At 45.7% G+C, this 21,667-nt stretch overlaps 1 protein-coding gene across 1 annotated transcript in view; it reads right to left on the bottom strand.

The window, feature by feature from the left end:
- The window catches only part of LAMP1 (lysosomal associated membrane protein 1), a 1,110,117-nt gene that overhangs the window by 653,784 nt on the left and 434,666 nt on the right, over window positions 1-21,667 (bottom strand). The window contains exon 3 of the mRNA XM_044072009.1: window positions 20,409-20,628. Within this exon, the coding sequence (XP_043927944.1) occupies window positions 20,409-20,628 (220 nt within the window). The remainder of the gene's footprint in view (window positions 1-20,408; window positions 20,629-21,667) is intronic.

The following is a 21,667-nucleotide window of genomic DNA, read 5'->3' as shown; positions in this document are numbered from 1 at the left end:
TTTTGCAAATGCTATCATATTTATGTTCATAGGTTCATACTAGGCTATGTGCCCTAGGGCATTTATAAGCCTAGCCGGAGTGTGTTTGGCTTTCGCCACCCATTTTAAATTAATTTTGCTATGCCCTTTTTCGAGGTTAGTATACTGTGTCTCTGTCTAACAGTGACACAGAAGTGATACCCGGGGTAAACCTACGATCTCCCATCCACTCATCAAGATTACTCTTGGAGTCAATGAGGGACTCTGCCTAACCTGGACTGGGATTTTATTTCAGAGTGAAGGGAGCCTCTGGGTTATGAATCTGTCCCTCCAGCACGTCCTATTTCAGTGCTGAGGTTCAAGTCTCTCGAGCGCGTAGCTTGATGGGATTTGGATTTTCTGAGGTGCAGCATGTCCATTAATTCCGGGTTGTACATGGCTTTATACATCAGGCACAGATCGCCTCTGAGCAGGCAGTATGCCACTGAGTAGAGCTGGAGTTTCTTTAACCGGGCAGCATATGGCATCTGTTTGAGCCCTTTGATCCTCTTGGCGAGGTACTTTTGGGGTCTTTCCAGTTGCTGCAGGTGTCTGGTAAGGTACAGCCCAAAAGGGGCATTGTACTCAATTATGGGCCTGATGAGGGATGAGTAAAGAGGCACGATGACCTCCCCTGATCTAGATGTGAAGCCCTTCATGATTAGGTGGGCTATATAAAATGTTTTTCTAACCACTTTGGCCATGTGGTTGTCAAATGAGAGATTGCTATCAACTTGGGTCCCCAGGTCCCTAATTACTTCTTCTGTACTTAATGGATTACTACCTATGTGGTAATTTGTGGGCACTTTTTTGCCAAAGGGGATGACTATACACTTTTTGGCATTTAGCTTGAGGCCATGGCTCTGGCACCAGTTGTCTGTTTCTATGAGGCCCTTTTGGAGGATGCTTGTGTCGGCTGGAGAGTCGATTATGCCACCCAGTTTGCAGTCATCTGCGAACTTTGTCAGCCACAGTCCTTCCGTGTTGGCCTGTACCTCTGAGAAATATATACCGAACAAGAGAGGTCCCAGGACTGAGCCTTGTGGGACGTCACTTGTAACTGGTTTGGAGTCTGACATGGCTCCAGCAATTCTAACCATGTGGGTTCTGTCCTTGAGCCAGTTTGCAACCCATCTAGTGACATAGGGGTTTATATTTAAGCTGGTGAGCTTATCTATAATGCCCGAGTGGGGTATTGTATCGAAGGCTTTTGCGAGGTCCAGGTAGGCTGTGTGGACCACCTTCCCCTTTCCACAGCTTTGCAGACCAAGCTAGTCAGGCTTATGGGGCGATAAGTTTCCAGGATCTGTTGAGGCACCACCTTTGTGGAGAGGGACCACTGTTGCTGTACACCACTCTTTGGGTACATATCCTGTAGTAAGGCTGAGATTGAACAGTAGTTTTATGTTTGGGTTTAGCTCGAGTTCATGTAGGACGCAGCCCGGGACACAGTCTGGTCCCATTGATGCTGTGTTTTTTGCTTTGGAGAGGGGCGGCTCTTACCCAAGCATCTGAGATGTCAGGGGGGCAGCACTCTGCTGGGATAGATATTTGCCCTTTTGGTGGGGGGGGGAGTTTGCACTGAACCTGTTAGCTAGGATGTTGGCAATGTCTGTGGGTTTGGTGTATTTTTTTTGTCATTTTGGACTAATTCTGAGCATATCTGGGAATTCCCACCCAGGTTCCTAACATAAAAGAAAGCCTTGTGATTATCCTTAATGTCCTGTGCAATTTTTCTCTCGAAGCTGGCCTTAGACGATTTTATGAGTGCCCGTAGTTTTTTGCTAATACTGATCAGAGATGCCTTCCCTTTTTGGGATTTTGCTCCATCATGTAGCAGCTTCCTCCTTCTATTGTATAGTTTGTTTATGGCTGGGGTCCACCAGACAGGACGTCTGCCTTTGGAGGATTGGTTCTTGGTTTTATTTGGGATTGCATGATCCATGCATTCCTGAAGGTGTTCATAGAATACGTTTATAAAGGATTCTGCGGTCTGGGCCATATTTTCCACAGGCCCGGGGGCTTTGAAGGATTCCACCTCTGTTTTGAGGAGTGTGAAATTTGCTTTAGAGAAGTTTTTCACTGTGGTTTTCTGGGCAGGGGGTGGGGTCAGGATGTAAATATCCAGTGAGATTAGTTTATTGTCTGATCTTACCAGTGAGGGATACACTTCTGGTCTTAAGCATAGAGTCCCCATGTTGGTGATAAGGTCCAGTATGTTTTCCCCTCTTGTGGGAGTAGTAACAAGTTGCTCCATAGCATTTGAGTTCATAAATTCTAGGAACCTTTGGGCTAGGGTGTTGGAGCTAGAGTAATGCTCCCAGTCTGTTTGGGTAGTTGAAGTCGCCCAATATAATAGTGTTTGGAGAGACCTTCATATTTTCCAGTGTTCTCAGGAAGGCCGAGTGGGGTTCCTGGGTTTGGGAGGGTGGTCTGTAGCAGGCTATAAACTGGAAGGCAGTTTTACCCACTGTTAGTTGCACATGGATGGCCTCTGATGCTTTGTGCTGTGCCACCAACCTGGAGGTGTGGGTATCCCACGAATATTGATACTCCCCCCCCTCCTTTTGTGGTTCGGTCCAAGTTTTGGGGCAGAAAAGCATGGTATGAGGTATAACCTGGTAGTGCTGGGGTGCTCTCGGGAGCCTTGAGCCAGGTTTCTGTTACTGCACAGTTATCGATGTTCTCCATGCTAAGGAGAGTTTCGAGTGCGTGCATCTTGAGGTTTAGACCTCTGGCGTTGAGTAGCATTACTCAGTTTCTTATCCGTTGTGATACCTATGGAGGTGGGTTTGTCTTTTGAGCCTTGCCTAAAAAAGGCACTATGGGGGTAGCAAGAGCCTTTGCCATCATCCGAAAGCCCAGGGGTGACAGGTGCAAGCCGTCCCTAGCGAAGCATCGTGGCTTGTTGAGCATGTCATCCCAGGCTGACAGGCATTGGATCCCCTTTGAATAACACCAATACTTGAGCCAATTGTTGAAAATGATCATCTTGTCTTCATATTGTGGCATCATTCTTGGTGAGGGTAAGATGCTACAAAAGGTCAGGGTCATACCGGCCTGGGCTACATGCTCAGAGAGCTCCTCTAGGTCTCTTTTCATGTAGTCCAGGGAGGTACGTCTCAGGTCATTCACACCAGCACGGACAATGACAGAGTCATATTTGTATTTGCCTTGGAGTGACCTGAGTGCTTGTGTTATGTGGCGGATCCTAGCGCCCGACAGACAGCTCAATGTGACCTTCTTGTTCAGCCTGGTGAGCGGGACGTCAGTGTGCCTGACGATAGAGTCACTTATAAGTGTATCAGGTGTGTTGTTTAGCATTAAGGGCTGTGACTGTTCGGCACACTGGCTTTGTGAGCTATGTGTTGCACGTGTTTTGTTTTGGGGTAGCGGTTGCTTGGGTGTCTGCTTTGGAGGTCTCTGCTGCTTAGGCAGATTTTTATTTAGAGCCTCAGAGTATGTTTTTGTGTGTTTATGTGTTTGGTTTGCTGTCGTGGTAGGTCTATGTGAGACTGGAATTGTAGTGAGTGTGGTTTCCTTCTCCTGACTGGTTACGCCAGTACTGAGTTGAGAGAGCTTAGCCTCCAGTTTGGCTATATGGTTGCATCTCTCACATGTGTTGGAATTTGTTGGGAGGAGGAGAGGGTTGTCTGTGTACATGAGGCAGTTGTAACATTGCCTCAAGATTCCCAGATTCACTAGCTGGACCGGAGAGGAGATTGACAACTGACCTTTGGACATGCTAGAATAGTATTGGGAATTCCTTTATAATTGAAAAAAGGGCCAATGGGGAACAAGGTACTCAAGGGGAGTTTGTGAGGGTGTAGTGCTTTTAATTTTTTAGTGCTGACTTAGTGAGCAAGTGCCAGGTAACTTAAATGGAATGCGTTACAGGTAACAAATGCAAAAACGACTAACAGTAACTTTCAAGTGAAACAAGGAAGTAAGTACAGAAAGCAATGCAAATATCACTAGGGATCCACAGAAGCGCTGAAAGGCCGCGTTTTAGGTGGAATTAGCGTTTCAGGGAAACAACAAGCAAACAAGCATACAAACAAAGCTAGATTCAGCAGGCCTGGATCTAGTCTATGCTACAGCAAACAAGGTGTACCAATTTCAGTAAGAAACTGTTCAAATATGTGAAAGTGAAATAAGCAAAATAGTGTGTATACATGAGTGGAATGTACTGAGTTGACAGTTGCAGTTTTCTGACAGCTGCTATTGGCCACTTCCATCAGCCTATTTGCATATAAAACAAGATCTTGAATTCGCACATATAGAAGGAGGCGTGCAGGTTTTAAAAGGTTGCCATTGGCTCTAATGGAGTAGAACGGATGGAAAAACTCCAGAACGGTTTGGATTACTTTCTACTTGTTTCATCTAGATTGGATGAGCAATTAGTTACTTTCTATTTAAACGAATGATTGTCCCATATTTTATAACAATCTGAGGACGAATAACTTGAAAGCGCTTATCGTTTGACCAAAGGGGCTTTGTTCATTTGAATTTCATTCATATTTTTCTCCCTCATTTTAATAAATTTGTTTTGAAGCCAGCTTTTCGTTTTTGGACTCAATTTGAAAGCAACAGGCACGGATAGAAAACGCTAGCCTTGATGGACTGTCGTTTTGTTGTTTTCATCTAGTTAGTGTTCCTTAAAAACTACCTTAGTCTAAAATTAAACACACTCTATAAAACCTACCCTCTACCTTTGATAGCTCTTCATACCATCATTGGTACTTGTCCCTCTCCCCTACCTTTGGTAGGCCCTTCCCTACCACTTATGGTATTTCTTGGTACTGTTGGTACTTTCCCTTTTCTGTTTAAAAAAAACTTTCTATAACCTTGTTGTTTTTGGTTGGTTAAACTGTAGTTTAGGAGAGTAGTTTTTCCATAATGTCTGATAAAGTTAATCTAGGACTTAAATAGTGTGATACCTGCGGCCGTAAGATGCCCAACTCAGGTCACGCCCTGTGTATTTAGGTGTTGACCACATCAACGTATTTTGTGATATTTGTTCGAGCTTCAGCAATCGTACATTGGTTGAGTGCAAGAATAAGCCGATTCTGAAGGGTATGATGAAAACACCCTTCTCTGAAGCACTTTCTAGGATGGAGGTCTCACCACCTCTTAAGCATAAGGATGTGAAGAAACAGTCACTGTTCCGACATCTCCATCCCTGTACCTTCAGCACAGACTACTTCGGCACTAGGCTCCATGTGTTCTCCCTTGGTGCCGCCTTTAATTTTAACTCCAACCACTGTACCAGCTTCGGCACCATCCCCCTCAGTGCAGACCTTGGTTTTGACACAGGCTCAGACTACTGTACCAGCATCAGCACCATCCCAGGCCATGGTGCTGATGTCTTATATGGCTCCAATGACTGTCTGTCCAAAGTCAGAACATGTTCCCAGAACCAGATACTCTCCCCCACTTGACCCCTTTTTGGGACACCAGTTTAATCCTTTTCACGACTGCCCTGAATCTCCTTCAGCAGCTTCCTTCAGATCCACCAGGAGTCTTTCAGAACAAGATGTAGTGAGGGTTGTGGACCAGCTTTTGGCAGCTACAGGATTACCCACCCCTGCTAGGTCTTCCTTCCATCTCAGAACGGAAGTTTTCACAACTTATTCACCTTTTCATCCTCCTCCGGCCTCCTCCCAAGCCCTGGAGACTTCGGTACCAATGGCCATCCTGGTGCATTCAGTCTCAGCTCAGGACAGCGGAGGCTGCCTGTCGGCACAGATTACTGTTTCTGCAACAGCTCCGTTGGAACTGGCGCGCAAAGAGTGATTGGTCCGTCTGCACCGTGGCTCCTAGTTTGGTGACTTTTTCAGTGGTGCCATCGACAGCTACGCCTCCCCCAGCAGCTACCGGTCCTCTGAGGTCAACTGGAGGCTCTTCAGGGTGGATCGTGACCCTAGTTCAGAGGTCGTCCTCAGTTCCAGGCCGCCACCCCTCCTTGGGAGGACCTGCTTTCCAAGGGATGGAAAGGGTCCTTGCCTCAACAGACTCGCAGTTGGCACCATTGGCATAGACACCAGAAACCCCCTCTAGCATCCAGCTGTCCCAATCCTCTACTCTAATTCACAGCACAGAAGCCGCAATACCTTCCCTTGAAGAGAACCCTTTCTCCAGAGTCCTCTTCAGAAGATCCCACTGGGGAGCCACCCTGGAAGTAACTGCAAGAGGAAGCATCTTTATTCCAGAGGAATCCATCCCTGAAGACAGATTGTGACGAGGAAGAAAGGTCCCTACAGTCTCTCCCAGAAGACGTCTCATTTGGAGATGTTGGAGATATTCAAGCAGAGGGGAGACTAAGCCCTCCAACCATTTGGAAGAATCTGTTCTTGCAGGCCTTCCGTGCATGGCCATCTACTTCCTGGGTGACCCCACCTGCGGATGAGCTTGTTAAACTTATTGGGCCTGGAAGGCCCCAGACAACATAGACCCTGTCCCCCAGAGGCCAGATAAAATTCTATCCACCACTGAAGACCAGCCTAATTGGTTCAAGCAGCTGATAGTTGATTCCATGGTCATGGCAGCCACCAAGAGGGAACTGGCAGAAGATGGTTCCCACTGTTCATGCCTGTTAACAGTGCGTCTCAGGCTATGGACAGACAGGGGAAGCGGGCCTACGCTTCACTGACCTTTGCATTCGGTCGCTGAATTATCTGTCACACACTACTTTCCTCCAAAGAGACCTAATTTCAGAAACGTCCTCTCTTTGGCAGAGGTACTGCTTGAGGAGGTGTGTGATACTGTTGCCTCTCAGCTAGCTACCCTGGAATCCATCTCGAACTTCTCGATGTGCTTGACTGCTCACCACCGAGGGGGCAGCTCAAGAAGCCGCATCAGGCATCATGAGACGGCATGCTTGGATGAGTATGTGATTTCGCAGACCCCTTTAAATCTTCCTGTCAACAAGCCTGTTGACTAATCTTCCCTTTTTGGTCCCAAAGTAAGACACCATCACAGTGAGGATGGAAAGACCTTGTCTGCTGTTGGCATACATTGTTCCACTCCCCACAGATCCTACTCCAGGAACCAGAGGGGAGGGAAATTATGGTTCAAGTAGTCCCAAGGATCTTTTCGTGACACTTGTGATTAGCAATCCTCTTGGGGAAGATGGGGCAACTCATCCAGAAGACACCCCTTTCAGGGCAGAGGGGGTCCGTGCAACCAGGGTTTAGAGATTACTCCTCTGACCGACCCTTCCAGTGCTCCTGAACAGAGGCCCAACTGCTATCCTTTGGAAGTATTTGGGGGTCGATTTTCCCTGCACCGACAGGCTTGGCAACTCTTAACAGATGCGTGGGTGCAGGGAATAATATCCAGAGGCTATCATATCCCATTTGATCTTACTCCCAGACTCATGAAATGAATCCCTGATGTCCCACCCAGTCAGAGGGAGGCTGCAGCCTTAGAAATCGAAAAGCTGCTAAGAGTCATCCAAGCCAGTCCCACCAGACCAGAGAGGATCCAGGTTTTACTCTAGGTTCTTTTAGTGCCAAAATAGACAGGGGACTGGAGACCAATCCTGCATTTCAGCTTACTAAAATTCATAAAACCTCAAATTCCAGATGGTCACAGTGCAGTCCATCCTCCCCTTTCTGGGAAAGGACAACTGGATGTGCTCTATAGACCTCCAGGACACGTATTACCACAAAGATGGACAAACTCCCAGAGATTTCTCCGCTTCCAGATGGGAGCCAATCACCATCAGTTCAGGGTACTGCCCTTTGGTCTCTCAACAGCTCCGAGAGTGTTCACCAAATGTATGAAAGTCATAGTAGCTCATCTCAGACTACAAGGATTCCAGGTGTTTCCATATTTAGACAATTGGCTCCTTACCGCCACGACCAGTAATCTTCTCATCCTAAGTCTCTCACACTCAAGGCCTTGCTCTTCCCTTGGGTATCATGATCAACATGGACAGTCTCCAACAAGAGCACTGGACTTCATTGGAGCGATCTTCAGTACGTCTTGTCAAGCTTCCCTTCCTCCTCACAGGCTCTCAAAAGAAGCCAGATTCAAGTCCTTCCACAGACATGTGTAACAGCACACCTTGTACTACAACTATTGGGCTCTATGGCAGCAACCATTACCTTAGTACCACTGGCAAGGTTGCACATGAGACTTACAGTGGCTACCTTTCATCACAATGGTCGATCTTAACCCACCCAAATCGACCACGATACGCCTTACAAACCTTTGCAAGAAAGAAATGCTATGATGGATGAAGCCAAAAACAAATCTTTGGTGTTGACCGTTCAGCCTTCCCCAGCCCAGGGCCACAGGGACCACAGACGCTTCCCATGGAAAGACAGTCTAAGGCACCTGGTCCCCCACGGAGGCCCATTTGCACATAAATGTCCTGGAATTGAGGGCAGTTCTCTTAGCGTTGCAAGCATTCCATGCATTCCTTCCGGGACAATTGCAATTCAATCGGACATGCCAGTCATCTGGTACATCAACAAACAAGGCGGAACCAGGTCTTACCCCATGTTGGGAGGCCATGAGAATTTAGCACTGGGCAATGGCTTCCAACCACTTTTTCACAGCAACACATTCCCGGGAGTTCCAATCTTATTGCGGACAATCTGAGCATGAACATTGATGCCTCACGAGTGGTCCCTCAGTCCTATAATAGTGGATCAGCTCTTCCACCGCCGGGGTAGGCCTTGCTACAACCGGTTTGCTTCTCCCCTAAACAACAAATGCATAAGCTACTTTGCCCTGATCCCTCATTGGGGGAGTCACCAAGGGATGCTCAGACACATGATTGGCCCCCGGGTCTGTTGTATGCCCCCCCCGGTTTCCTCACAACGAAATTCCTCCAGAAAGCTCAAAGGTTGAGAAGCAGAGTGATTCTCGTTGCTCCTTATTGGCCCCCTGTCAAGTCTGGTTCCCTTTCCTATGGCCTCATCTGATTCACAGCCCATGGATCCTGCACCAAACCCAAGGTTTGCTGTCCCATCCTAAGGGACTGATTCACTCCAATCTCCATAGCCTCAAGCTCACAGCTTGGTTCCTCCACTTCTGATGACTGCAGGCTACCTATTTCATCTCCTGTTTGCGAGATTCTTCTGGCTTCACACAAACCTTCCACCAGGAAAATTTATTCTAGTAAGTGGGCTAGGTTCCCTAGATGGGCCAAAACAAAGATCCCTTTTCCATGACTAATCAGAAGATCCTACAATACCCAACTACCCTATTACACGCAGGAAATCCAGCATCGACAATTACTGTGCATTTAGCAGCTAATGCAAATTTTCACAGTGGAATTGACAATTCTGTTATGTCAGACTGTGCAAAACCTTCATGAAAAGAGTATTGCATGTTAAACCTCCTTGTCAAGCCTCCTATAGAGCCTTGGGACTTGACATTGGTGCCTCAGTCTAACTCCTCCTTTTGAGCCTTCTAACGCATGTGATATCATTATTTTTGTCTTGGAAAACTACTTCTAGTAGCCCTTACCTCAGCAATAACAGTATCTGAGTTGCAGGCCTTGAGTGTCAAGAGACCTTACTTGATTTTTTATAGGGAAAGTGTCCTTATGTACTGACCCCCTCCTTTTTGCCCAAGGTCATTTCTGGGTTTTCCATTAATCAATCTACTGACCTACCGGTTTTCTTCCCTCATCACTCAGAGGGAAAAACCTTTTGCATACCCTCAATGTTCACAGGCAATTTAATTTCCACTTGGACAAAATCTTTCAGAAAAACGGATCAATTGTTTGTGGCCTTTGCAGGACCCAGTTTGGGTAGGCCCGTCTAAAAAAATAACTAACTTCTTGGCTCAGAAACGCTATTACTTTCATCTACCATCCAAACAAAGTGCCTTTAACCTTCCAGAATAAAGGGTCACTCTGGTAGATCGATGGCTACTTCTGTGGCCTTCGATTCCAGAGCCTCAATGGATATCTGCGCAGCAGCCACTTGGGCAAGACCTCATACCTTTATCACTCATTACAAACTGGATTTGGCCTCGAGGATACGAGAATCTTTTGGTTCTATGGTGCTCAGGAATGTCCTTCCTTAAGGCCACCCAGGACTCAAGTAGCTGGGGACTCTGTCCTAACAGCAAGGAATGAATAAAGATTTACATCAGATAAAGTTGTCTTACCATAACATTTCATCTGTTGTAGATATTCATTCATTAATTCCTGCCCTTCCCCCTGCCTGGACTCCTGGTGGACTTTAGGATTTCCTTATTAGTTAAGGTATTTGCTCAGACAGAGCCTCCTACTGTCTCTCATTACTTGTATACTATAATGGCAAGCAAACTTGATCGGAAGAGACTGATAGGGACATTGTGGGTAGGTCTTAGCTGAGAGTTCTTGGCTGGCGTGAGCTTGTTAACAGCCATGTCAGTTCAGAGGATGGAACCAAAGTCTTAACAGTAATGAATGAATAAAGATATACAACACAGATGGAACATTATAGTAAGACAACTTTTTCTCTTGCCTGTTGTAGTAGATGCTTGGTGGTGGCAGAAGCCAGTCTAGGTACGAAAACACTTGGAATCCCCAGTCGTCTCAAGTGAGTCGTGACTACTGCCATGCATCTGAACACTCTGGGAGCTGTAGTGAGACCAAAGGGCAGAGCTTGGAATTGGTAATGACCGGCTCCCAGCCAAAAGCACAAATGACTCCTCTATGGCCTGTCCATTTTTATGGTAGTACACCATCCTTGAGACCTACTGAGCACATCCAATTGTCTTTCCCTAAAAAAGGGAACAGACTGCAGTGTCACTATTCGGAACTTTGACTTTACAGATTCGTTTAATTTGCTGAGATTCAAGATGGGTCTCCAGTTCCGTTTTTTGGCACTAAAAAACTTCAATAAGTTCCAAACCCTATTTGGTCTGCGGGGACTCTTTAGGTGACTATTGTCCAGCAACTTTTGAATCTCTACAGTTGCCTGTTCCCTTTGATTGGGTGGAACATCCGGGATTTTTTTGATGTGTGGAACAGGAAGGCAAAAGGGAATGGAATAACCACTGGATATTACGCTTTGTAACCACTTGTCTTTTGGGATCTCTCACCAGGCTACCAGGTACCAAGATAAACGCCCCTTGACTGCCTCCAGAGGAGGGCAGGTGGGTCTCCTTTCAGGAGTGCTGGAAGGGTCAGCTGCGAAAGCAATCAGTCACCCTGATTTTGCAGAGCCCCTCTGCAGTGTGTACGTCTACCATTACTACTACCCCCTCTGCCCCTGGGGAAGGATTCAACTCGTACATCTTGAAAAACTCCCTGGGATTTTCTGAACCACATTTTACCACCCTTCTGACACTTAGGATAGGGTCTGAAAGGTACAGAAAAATGTACTCCAACGGCAGACAGTTTTCCCTTCCTGCTCACATCTAGTGAGTGAGAGTCTGACTTCTGGTCCAAAGAATGAACCACCGGAAGGGGCATTGACAAAGGTAGACTTGAAAGATTCCACAAAATCACACACACGCATCCAGGAGTGTCTCTAGGGAAAATTCTGAACCTGCTTCCTTATTCACTCCATCTGCTGCATAAGAAATCAGTCTCATGGAGGAGTCCACTATGGAATACAAGGTGGATAGCTGAGAGGATACCTTATGAAACCCCTGAAGCTAATGTACCTTGAAGAGCATCTCCTAACTCTTTCAGGAGACCTCTCTGAAGTCTAGTAAAGTGCATTAGGTAGCTCAGCGATCCAAGGGCAAAAGTCTGATGAAAAATACGCTTCCCATAGCAGTCCATCGCTCGAAACTCCTTGTTCGGTGGATGGACAGATGACATTTTGGAAAGTTCCTTCTTAGTGGCTGCTCCCACCACCATAGCAACTGCAGGGATACCTCTTGTAAGAAATAGTCTGTTGGGGCTGTAATAAATTTGGCCTCCAAGGGACTGGTTACATTGCATCTGGTGACTCCCACACCTTTCGTCTAATTCCATGAGTTTGTCAAAAGGCAGACACACCCAGGTGGCTGAAGGTTGAGATCTAAAGACCTTCAGGTACACAGACTCCTCATCCGAAGGGTTAATAGGTTTCCAGCTGCCTCTCCGTTTAAGAATTTCTAGGATATTCGCAAAGGATATATCCTCAGGTGACTGTGGGGACCCTCCTGACTTGTGAGCAGTGTCAAGTGACAGTCATCTTGTGAGTCCAGGTGCTTCCCTCTTGCCAAGTCTCTTTCGGTGAGCCTCCACAGTAGGGTATTCTGGAGAGATCTCGGGAAACTATTGCTCACCCAATGGGGCACCCTGAGGCCCGGTATCTCTGCTGCCCTGTGGCTGGGGTGGTGCTTTAGGAGGAAGAATGTCAGTACCTTTGTGTAGAACTGTAGGGGGAGGGAGACAGCACACTCCAGCTCAAAAGACATTCTCCCCCTGATCAGAGGACAGCTCCGGTTCCAAAGAAGCAGATGGAATGCCCAATGCCAAGGGGGCCGGCTCCGACCCCGATGGAGCCGAGCTCACACGTACTGAAACTCCGATAGACAAGCTAGGAACCGAAGAGTGTATGGTCCAAGCACCACCTCTGGGCCCGACTGGAGAGCTTTGGCTCCTAGACATCCTAGATGGCACAGACTATGTCAGAGGAGACCGCGGTCCCGAAATCCCCAGAGTGGGTCTCGGCACCGAAGACACTACCACAATGGGTACCAGGCATTATCTCAGATGTTCCAGCTCGGCTCGGAGGAATAAACGTGGATGAAAAGACCTTTACTGGCTCCAGAACAGACTGGGTTGGAGCACAGAAAAGTTTTGCCAGCACCAGCGACTAAAGCAGTCTGCGCACCACCCTATCCACATCATCTGATAGTCTCCTGGAGGACCTAGGGGAAAGGGTAGTTGAGTGAGATCTCTGTAAAATGGGAGCCCTCAGAGTAGGGGAGACCGGTAAAATACAGTTCTGTACACTTACCATAAATGTAGATGAAGTGTATTCACTGTTGCAGTCATTACATTTGGGTAATCTGCTGGCAGGTTGCACACAGTCAGCGTGATTAACAAAGTCTTGGGTCCTGCGTCGGTTGCTGTCCCCTCTTCCATGTCAGATAGTCATGGGTATAAAACATGCAGCAGACGCCATTACATCAGTTTTTCTTGCCCCAGATGTCAGGTGCCCCCCCAAATGGGGAGCAAAAAATGTATACAAGTATATAATTAAAAACAAAAAATATACCTCCAAACAAAAGCAAATACACCCAAAAAGGCTTTTAAGCATAGTAAAAGAAAGGAGAAGTATAGCAAGAGAAAAAAAGGGGGCTGGAGGGTGGGTATCCAGGACTTCAACAGTGAATACTCTCGAACATCTACATTTATGGTAAATGTACACAACTACTATATTCTTAGTGTTTCACTGTTGCAGTCATTACATTTAGGTAGAATCCAAAAGCTACGGTTGGGAGGATGGATTTATACAGCATTAGGAGCAGCTATAAGGCCCTGCAGGACAGCAGTGGCAAAGCCAGCCCTGGATTTAGAGAAGAGAGGTAAACGGTAATGTTTGCTGAACCTATGAACTGAGCTCCAAGTAGCAGCTTCTAGAATGTCTCTGGTAGGAACCCCTCTGAGAAAAGCTGCAGAAGTAGATGCAGCCCTGGTGGAATGGGATCTGATCCCCTTGGGGACAGGTTTACCATGGTGCATGTAGCAGAAACGAATACAATGGCTTATCCATTTTGAAATGGCCTTTCCCTCTGCCCCTGCAGCAAATGCCGCCAGTAGTTGCGCAGACTGAGATTTTGTCCTGTTTAAGTAGAATCTTAGTTGTCTGTGTGCATCCCAATGAATGCAGAATCTGCTACCCCTTATTCTGCAGATTTGGGAAAAAAGTTGGCAGATGAATGGTCTGATTAAGAGCCACACTGGATACCACCTTAGGCATAAAGGATGGATTGGTCCCGAGGGCCACCCTGTCCGGATAAAAGATAATGAAAGGCTCCACTGCCATGAGAGCCTGTAGTTCTGAAATCCTCCTAGCTGAAGTGACTGCTAAAAGAAAGGCGGTCTTCCACGAAAGAAATTTGTCTGCAGTAGCAGCTGGTTCAAAAGGAGGTAGGGTGAGTTTTTCCAGCACAAAATTGAGGTCCCATGCAGGAGTTGGTGCTCTCCTGTGAGGTCTCAAATTTTTGGCCCCTCTGAGGTACTGCTTTAGCAGGGGATGAGAAGAGAGGAGGCTCTGTGTTTTAAAGAGCCGAGATGGCAGAGGCATGGATTTTTATAGAAGAAAAAGATAGCCCCTTGTGAAGCATCTCGGTTAAATATTGCAGAATCTGAGGAATACTGGGCATTGCTGTGTTTATTCCTTGTGCTTGGTTCCAGGCACATAATCTTTTCCATTTATCAACATAAGAATAATTATCTAGTACTAGGCCTTCTAGCCTCCAAAATGACATCCATCACAGGTTTACTGAGAGATGTGACTGGTGAAATCAGATGATTAGCTATGCTACAAGATTCAGAGTTTGGAGCGGAGTGTGCAGTAGTTTTTTGATAGTTCTGCTGAGACAGTAGATGAGGTGTCTGAGGCAGGTACTACGGAGGAAGGTGTGACATTTCTTAGAAGCGGGTACAAGTGTTGGTGAGGCCAGTCGAGCAATCTGAATCATTTTCGTTTTTTCCTGTGACTTAGTAAAACCTTGGAGAGCAGAGGCAAATGGGGGAAGGCATAGACGGATAGGTTTTTCCAGCTGAAGGATACAGCATCCACTTTCCAAGCTTTTTTGCGATGAATTTTTGTGCAGAATTCGTCCAACTGATTGATCTTTTTGCCTCTCCCCAAAACTATGTCTGGGCACCCCCATTTTCGTGTCAACATGCTGAAGATTTGTGGATCCAGTTTCCATTCGTGTGGGTCCATAAGGTTTCTGCTTAGATCGTCTGCCAGAGTATTTTGCTTTCCTGCTAGGAAATGAGCTTGTAGATGTATTTGTTAAGTCAAAGCTGTGTTCCACAAGGCCATGGCTAGTCTGCAAAGGGGGTAGAGGAGTGGGTACCCCCCCTGCTTATGTACCACATAACTGTGGTGTTGTCAGTCTATCAGTAGTTGCCCTGGATGGAGGAGGTCCCTTGAAGGCTGTCCAAGCATTCTGTACAGCTAGCATTTCTTTCTGGTTGATATGTAGGTGCATTTGATTTGGGCTCCATTCACCCTGAATGCATCTCCCTACCAGAAGGCCCCCCCAAGCAGAGTCTGATGCATCTGTAATCAAGGTATGGGTGGCAGGGGGTAGAATGAATGACAGTCCCTTGTTTTGGTGACAGGCCTCCGCCCACCATAGGAACTCCTGTTGCAGGCAAGGAATGAGAGGAATTGTTTCCAGGCTGTGACAATGTTGACCCCATAAGCTTTTTAGGTACCACTGAAGTTTCCTCATATGCAGTATTGCATATGGAATTAGTAGAATGCAGGGAGCCATGAACCCCAAAGCCTGCAGAATTTGTCTTGCAGACAGCTAGGTTTTTTTGGCCACTTGTTTTGAAGTATGTCATCAATTGAGTTCGTCTGGCGTGAGGTAAGCCATCTGGGCAGTTTTATTCAAGCTTGCACCCAAGAATGTAATTATTTGAGAGGGTACCAGTTGTGATTTCTTTTTGTTTATGGTGTATCCTAGGCATGTTAGAAGCCTTTTTACAAATGCCAGATGTAGAAGTGTGCCCTTGTTTTTTGCCTGAATTAGACAATCGTCCAGATAAGGATAAATTTGAATGTTTGTCTGCAAAATGCAGTCACTGGTGCCAGGCACTTTGTGAAGACCCTGGGTGCAGTAGATAAGCCAAAGGGCAGTGCAGAGAACTGGTAATGTAAATAGCCTGCTTTGAAGCGGAGGTACCTTCTGCAAGATTCCCTGATTGGGATATGCAGGTAAGCCTCTTAAGTCTAGAGTTACCAACCAGGCAGCCTTGACTAGCATAGGCAGTAACTGTCACAGTCAGCATCTTGAATTTTGGAATGTCCAGGAAGGTATTTAGAATGGAGAAGTCCAGAATTGGACGCCATGATTTGTCTTTTCTGGGTACCAGGAAAAGTCTTGAATAAAAACCTTGTCCTTTTTCCTTTTCTGATACTGGTTGAATAGCCCCCACATCCATGAGGGGCATGACTTGTTTCTGGGCCTCTGCCCACTGATTTGGAAGCAGATCTGGCCATCCGTTTGGAATTGGCAAAGTGTGGAAATGAAATCTGTATCCCTGGGATACTATATTTAAGACCAACTTGTCCCGGGTAATTAGATGCCAATTTTGAGCATGAAGTGCTAGTTTTCCCCCCAAAGGGGCTGCCAAAAGATTAAGTGCTTGGAAATGGCAGAGGAAAGCCATTGACACTGTTTACCGTAGGGGGGTGCTTTGCTACTTCCAGATTTGGAGGTGGAGGCACCCCATTGTTTTGTTCTGTAAGTTCCTTGTGACAGAAACCTGGAGCCTTTGGAGTGTTGAGTTTGACCAGAGCGGCTCTGTTGGGTACTGGAAAGGACCAATTCTTAGTAGGCCAGTGCCTACTGAACCTGGGTGGCTGCACTTGTAAGAAATCTTTTACAGTTTGCATAGATTTAGCTTTGTCTGCATCTCTTTCAAAGCTTCTTCTGCCTTATTACCAAATAGACTGTCCTGTTGTAAAGGAGCATCCAACAATTTAGCTTTAACATGATCAGGCAGATTTTGCTCCTTGAGCCAAGCATGCCTTCTCATCACAGATCCAGTTACCATGGCCCTGCAAGAGGCCTCCAAGGAATCAAAACCACATTGTAAAGTATGCTTTCCAACTTGTTCAGCTGAATGCAAATCCTGTGACTATTTTCCACACAGTCAGAAATCAACATTTTCTGCTTAAGCCCATGACATACTGTCGATATTTAAGCATATGAAATTGAAAGTTTAAAGCCCCGATTGCCAGGGTTGCAGACGTATAAACCTTCTTACCCCATCTATCCAGCACCCTGGAGTCTCTATCAGAAGGGGTAGGATTTTTAGCAGTAGAAGCCTTAACACCCTTGGGACCCTGAGAAATTGTTTCAGGGTCAGCAGTAGGGTTTTTGAAAAGAAACTTGTGACAGTCAGGATCCCTGTAATATCTGTCTGGCTTACTAGGAGCCTGAGGCAGGGAATCAGGAGCCATGCTGGATTCTGAGAAAACATCAACAATGTCTAAAAAAGGAGGTATAGCCAAAGGCCTATGCTGAGGAAAGAAATCCCTTAGCCTCTTTTTGGATTCTAAAAAATCCGGACTCTCCCAATGAAAATATTCCCTTAAGGTATGCGAAGTTTCTCCAAAAGAAAAATCCTCAGTAGAAGCAGAAGGGATGGATTCTTCTGCATCACAGTGCACATAAGGGGGAACAGAAAATTCCTGATCAGAATAAATGGAAACCTGATCTGAAGATTCATAATCAGTGCCTTGCCTAGGCCTCTTAGCAGGAGGGGGTTGGGAACCCCTGATAAAGGTAATTAAATCCTCAGCCATTTTAATCATTTGTTTTTTAGGCATAGGGGCCTGAACACATGGCTCATGCATCGGTTTTTTAGACACAGAAGTTGGTTTTGGCCTTGTTTTTGATGATGGCATTGGTTTAATATACAATTCTTTACGCCTGAAAACACCCTCAGAAGCCAGTGCCTGCCCAGCGGCTCCGGACCAATCCAAGGTAGAGACATCCGCAGGTTCAATACTTGAATAATCTCGCGGTATACCGGACTCCGAATGGGTCCCGGTAGAGGCCTGCGAATCAAAAGTAGCGGGCATCAGGAACTGCAAAAGAGCCCGAGTACCGGCAACTGGCTTAGAAGCTTAGTCGATTTTGGACCTCGACGGTCTCTCTCTTTCTTTGCATTTTTTATGAATTCCTGTAGTCGGATTGCTAACAGACATTTCAGGATAGTTAAACCTTGAGCCAAAGTATTTGGAAACAAAAATATACTGACGCTTAATAGTGCATTGGTTAAATTTAGCACAAAACCGAAAGCAAGGCACGTTGTGGTCAGGGCCTAGGCAAGGAATATAGTACAAATGAAAATCCATATGAGGTATTTGCTTCCCACAAGTAATACAATTATTAACTTTTACAGATATCGGTAAGGAGCAAGAAAAAGTTCCCCAACAGGGTACTTAACTTTAGGTTGAAGTCTTCGGTTCTGAAACTTGAAAACGAAAATTTCATGAGTCTGCCAACCAGCACTTGCGAAATGCTTCTGCTTCGGGCACCGCACGGCAAGAAAGACAGATTAAAATGGTGTCAGCTGCATGTTTTATACCCTGATGACCTGACGTCATGGAAGAAGAGAATGCAACTGACGCAGGACCCAAGACTGTTATTCAGGCCGACTGAGGGCAACCTGCCAGATTACCCAAATGTAATGACCGCAACAGTGAAACATGAAGAACATCTTTGGGATTGAGTTAAGATACAAGGGAGGGTGGACTTGACAAGTGGTCTAATCACCATCAGGTCTACTAAGGTTTGATTTTTCTTCATCCAAATACTCATTAGCAAAAGGTACATACTCCATTTATATCACCAAATACTCTCAAGATGTTAAAGTTTTTGCTGCATCAGTTTTCCTATCCCCAGAAAAAACAGCCTGCATTTGCCTTGCTCCATTTTAGACAGGGAAAATAAAGTTCTCCAATACCCTGGCTTCTCAAAAAAAGGGAAGTTGGTACTAACTAGTTGACGTTTGGAAAGAGAAATGGGGCACATGAAGGGCCAGCTGACAAAGGGGAAAAAAGATCCAAGCCTTAACCCCAGCCCCTCATTTTTTGGGAGGATAAACATGAATACCCTTTAAGAGACCAGACGCTACAAATGTAACATCCAATCAAAAAATCATAGCATACTTAACATGGAAAACAGGCACACAACATGCAATCCTGTAATGAAAACACCCTCACATATAAAAACACAGGCTGGGTTCCACACCCTCCCCTTACTTCAAAACTGCACTGATCAACGTAGCACAGGCAGCCCTCCTATTTGCACTGTCAGCATTATTTTTTTCTTTTTTTAATTGGGGAGGGGGGTACTAATGCTATAAATCTCAAAGACATAAAAAAATAAAGATGGATTATCTAATAGTAGGGAAACGAGTTACTCAACCTATATCTTCAGCCTGTACAGTTTAAGTGCCACTGAACTTAAAATAGATGGTGACGTGGACCTCTTCCAAGAAGGTCTCATCCAAACAAATGACTGGTGACAGAAACATGGCTTCAAGCTGAATACAAAAAATGCATCATCTTCTTTAGGGAAAGTGATGTCCCCACAAACTTATCACATTAATAATGTCCTAAGCATGCAGTCAGTCGAGAGGAATTTGAGCACCCAGATTGATAGCAACCAGACTTTTGACCACCATGTTGCTTCTATTGTACTGAAAGCTTTCTACATGGTCCACCTCATGAGTAAGAACATCTCCTCCAGGGACAAGGAGGTCATAACATCCCTTAACCCCATATAAAGGGCCTTCTACCCTTATAAAGGCCCATTATAGAGTACAACACCCCATTCGGCATGTACATCCCAAAGCACATGCAGCAGCTGGAGACCAGAGAGATTCCTCATCAGGAGAAACCAGGGACTCAAAAATCTTCCCTACACAGATAGGCTAAAAGCCCTATCCCTCTACTCTGTTTCATACAGACTCCTCAGAGGTGACCTCTGTCTGGCATGCAAGTCTATCTCAGACCCCGCCTTGATGGGACTGCTCTGCTGCATATTCGCAAATCAAGCTCCACTACAGTTACCCGCACACCAGCTTCAACCTGGTCTGTGACATCAATAGGACTTGTTGGCAGGACAGGTGCGTCCCAGAGGCTCCCCCATCTGTGGGATAAACGCCCTCTCTACATCAAGCAGAGTACCTCTTTACCCCCTTTTAAGCACAACCTGCTTGGGAAATAGAAAATACATTCCTGGGATTCCACCCATGTCCCTGCCGGACAGTGGCATCGGGTGCCGATTTGTCTATACATGGGCTAAACTCTTAACTAGGCTTATATGGGCCCTCAGGGCTAATAGCCTATTAACTTCCTATGATCCTATACAACACAACCAGGGATGTTCTTCATCTGAAGAGATCACTGTACAAGGCTCCCCTGTGCTTTAAGGACAATTATCTTAACCACTTTCTGGGAAAATACATCTGGTATATTTACACCCCTTGGAGATTATCAAGATACACAAGTGGACTGACTGAACTGATTTTGCAGGCTTCATTTTACCCATCTTGTCAAACCATTCACCTTACCAAGAACTGTTTTGAGCCACACATTTGCATTTAAACTCTTTTGTACTTTGCATGCATTTCACTTTGCTATGTGACTGTACCTAGCTTTAACAAAGTGTTACATCGCACCAAGCAAAGTAAACAACTTTTTATTAAAATGCGTATTTGAAGTCAACTTTACCATTACGTCTTGCATCAGGGAAAATATGCTTATCCCCAAGGTTGTAAGCAACTCCCAGTTTTTCTGCATAATATACGGACGAATTCCTAGAAAAACTGAAGGATACAGAATGCCCAGTTCCAAAAGTGACAACCAGAAGTGATGATTCACTGCTTCCTTTTCCGCAGGTGCTATTACCACTCACTACAGCATCTTCCGGAATGGGAAAAAAAATCAGTTTCTATAAAGCAAGCAAATGTTACATTACAAATAAATGCAAGAAACAAACAATCCAGTAACAGTCCATACTCCAGTACTGTGACAATACTCTGTGGCTGGTATTTTTCTACATTAACATACAAGCATAAAACATTTTAGTCAAATCCAAATGAATAGTTATGTTAAGCAGATATTTTTTTCACCATATGGGCTCAAACATGCATTATGTACTCACCATGAAGGAATATTTTAATGGAACACACAGACTGCCAAAAGTACAGTTTTGTACCTACCATAAATGTAGATGTTAGAGTGCTAATACAGCTGCAGTCATAACAGAAGGGTTCTCCTGCCATCAGGCGGGTCCTCGGTCGGCCGAATTCCAAAGTCTATGTCCGGCGTCGGTTGCTGTCGCTTCTTCCCTGGCATCAGTGCGACAGGGGTATAAAGGAACCAGCAGACACCATTTTCTTCAGTTTTTCTTGACCCAGATGTCAGGTGCCCCCAGAAGGAAGGCAATACATAAATTTGTGTAATAAAACAATGCAATATAATCAAAATACAGTAGTTGCAAGCAAATACACCATAAATGAATACCCCAATCAGGTTGTATGAGTAGGTGTTAGCCAATAGGCCTGTCCCAAGAGGGGATGGAGGGAGGGAAACCTGGACTGCAGCTGTATTAGCACTCGAACATCTACATTTATGGTAGGTACAAAACTGTACTATGTTCATCGTGCATACAGCTGCAGTAATCACAGATGGGTAGAGTCCCAAAGCTACGCACAGGGTGGTAGGTACTAGGAGGAACTGGGTTGAGCCAGAATGCCCTGCAACACAGCAGTGGCAAAGCCTGCTCTAGTTTTGGAATATAAAGGCAGGTGGTAGTGTTTTGTGAAGGTATGTACAGAACTCCAAGTGGCTGCCTCCAAAATATCTTTGGTAGGAACTCCTCTGAGGAAGGCTGTAGAGGTAGCTGTGGCCCTGGTGGAGTGTGATCTGATGCCTGTAGGAACAGATTTCCCATGATAGGAATAACAAAACCGTATGCAGTGGCCTAT

The sequence above is a fragment of the Protopterus annectens genome, chromosome 5.part0 (assembly GCF_019279795.1).
Source record: "Protopterus annectens isolate FY-2018-M chromosome 5.part0, PAN1.0, whole genome shotgun sequence".
Lineage (NCBI taxonomy): Eukaryota > Metazoa > Chordata > Ceratodontiformes > Protopteridae > Protopterus > Protopterus annectens.
This window is presented reverse-complemented; position numbering and strand designations above follow the sequence as displayed.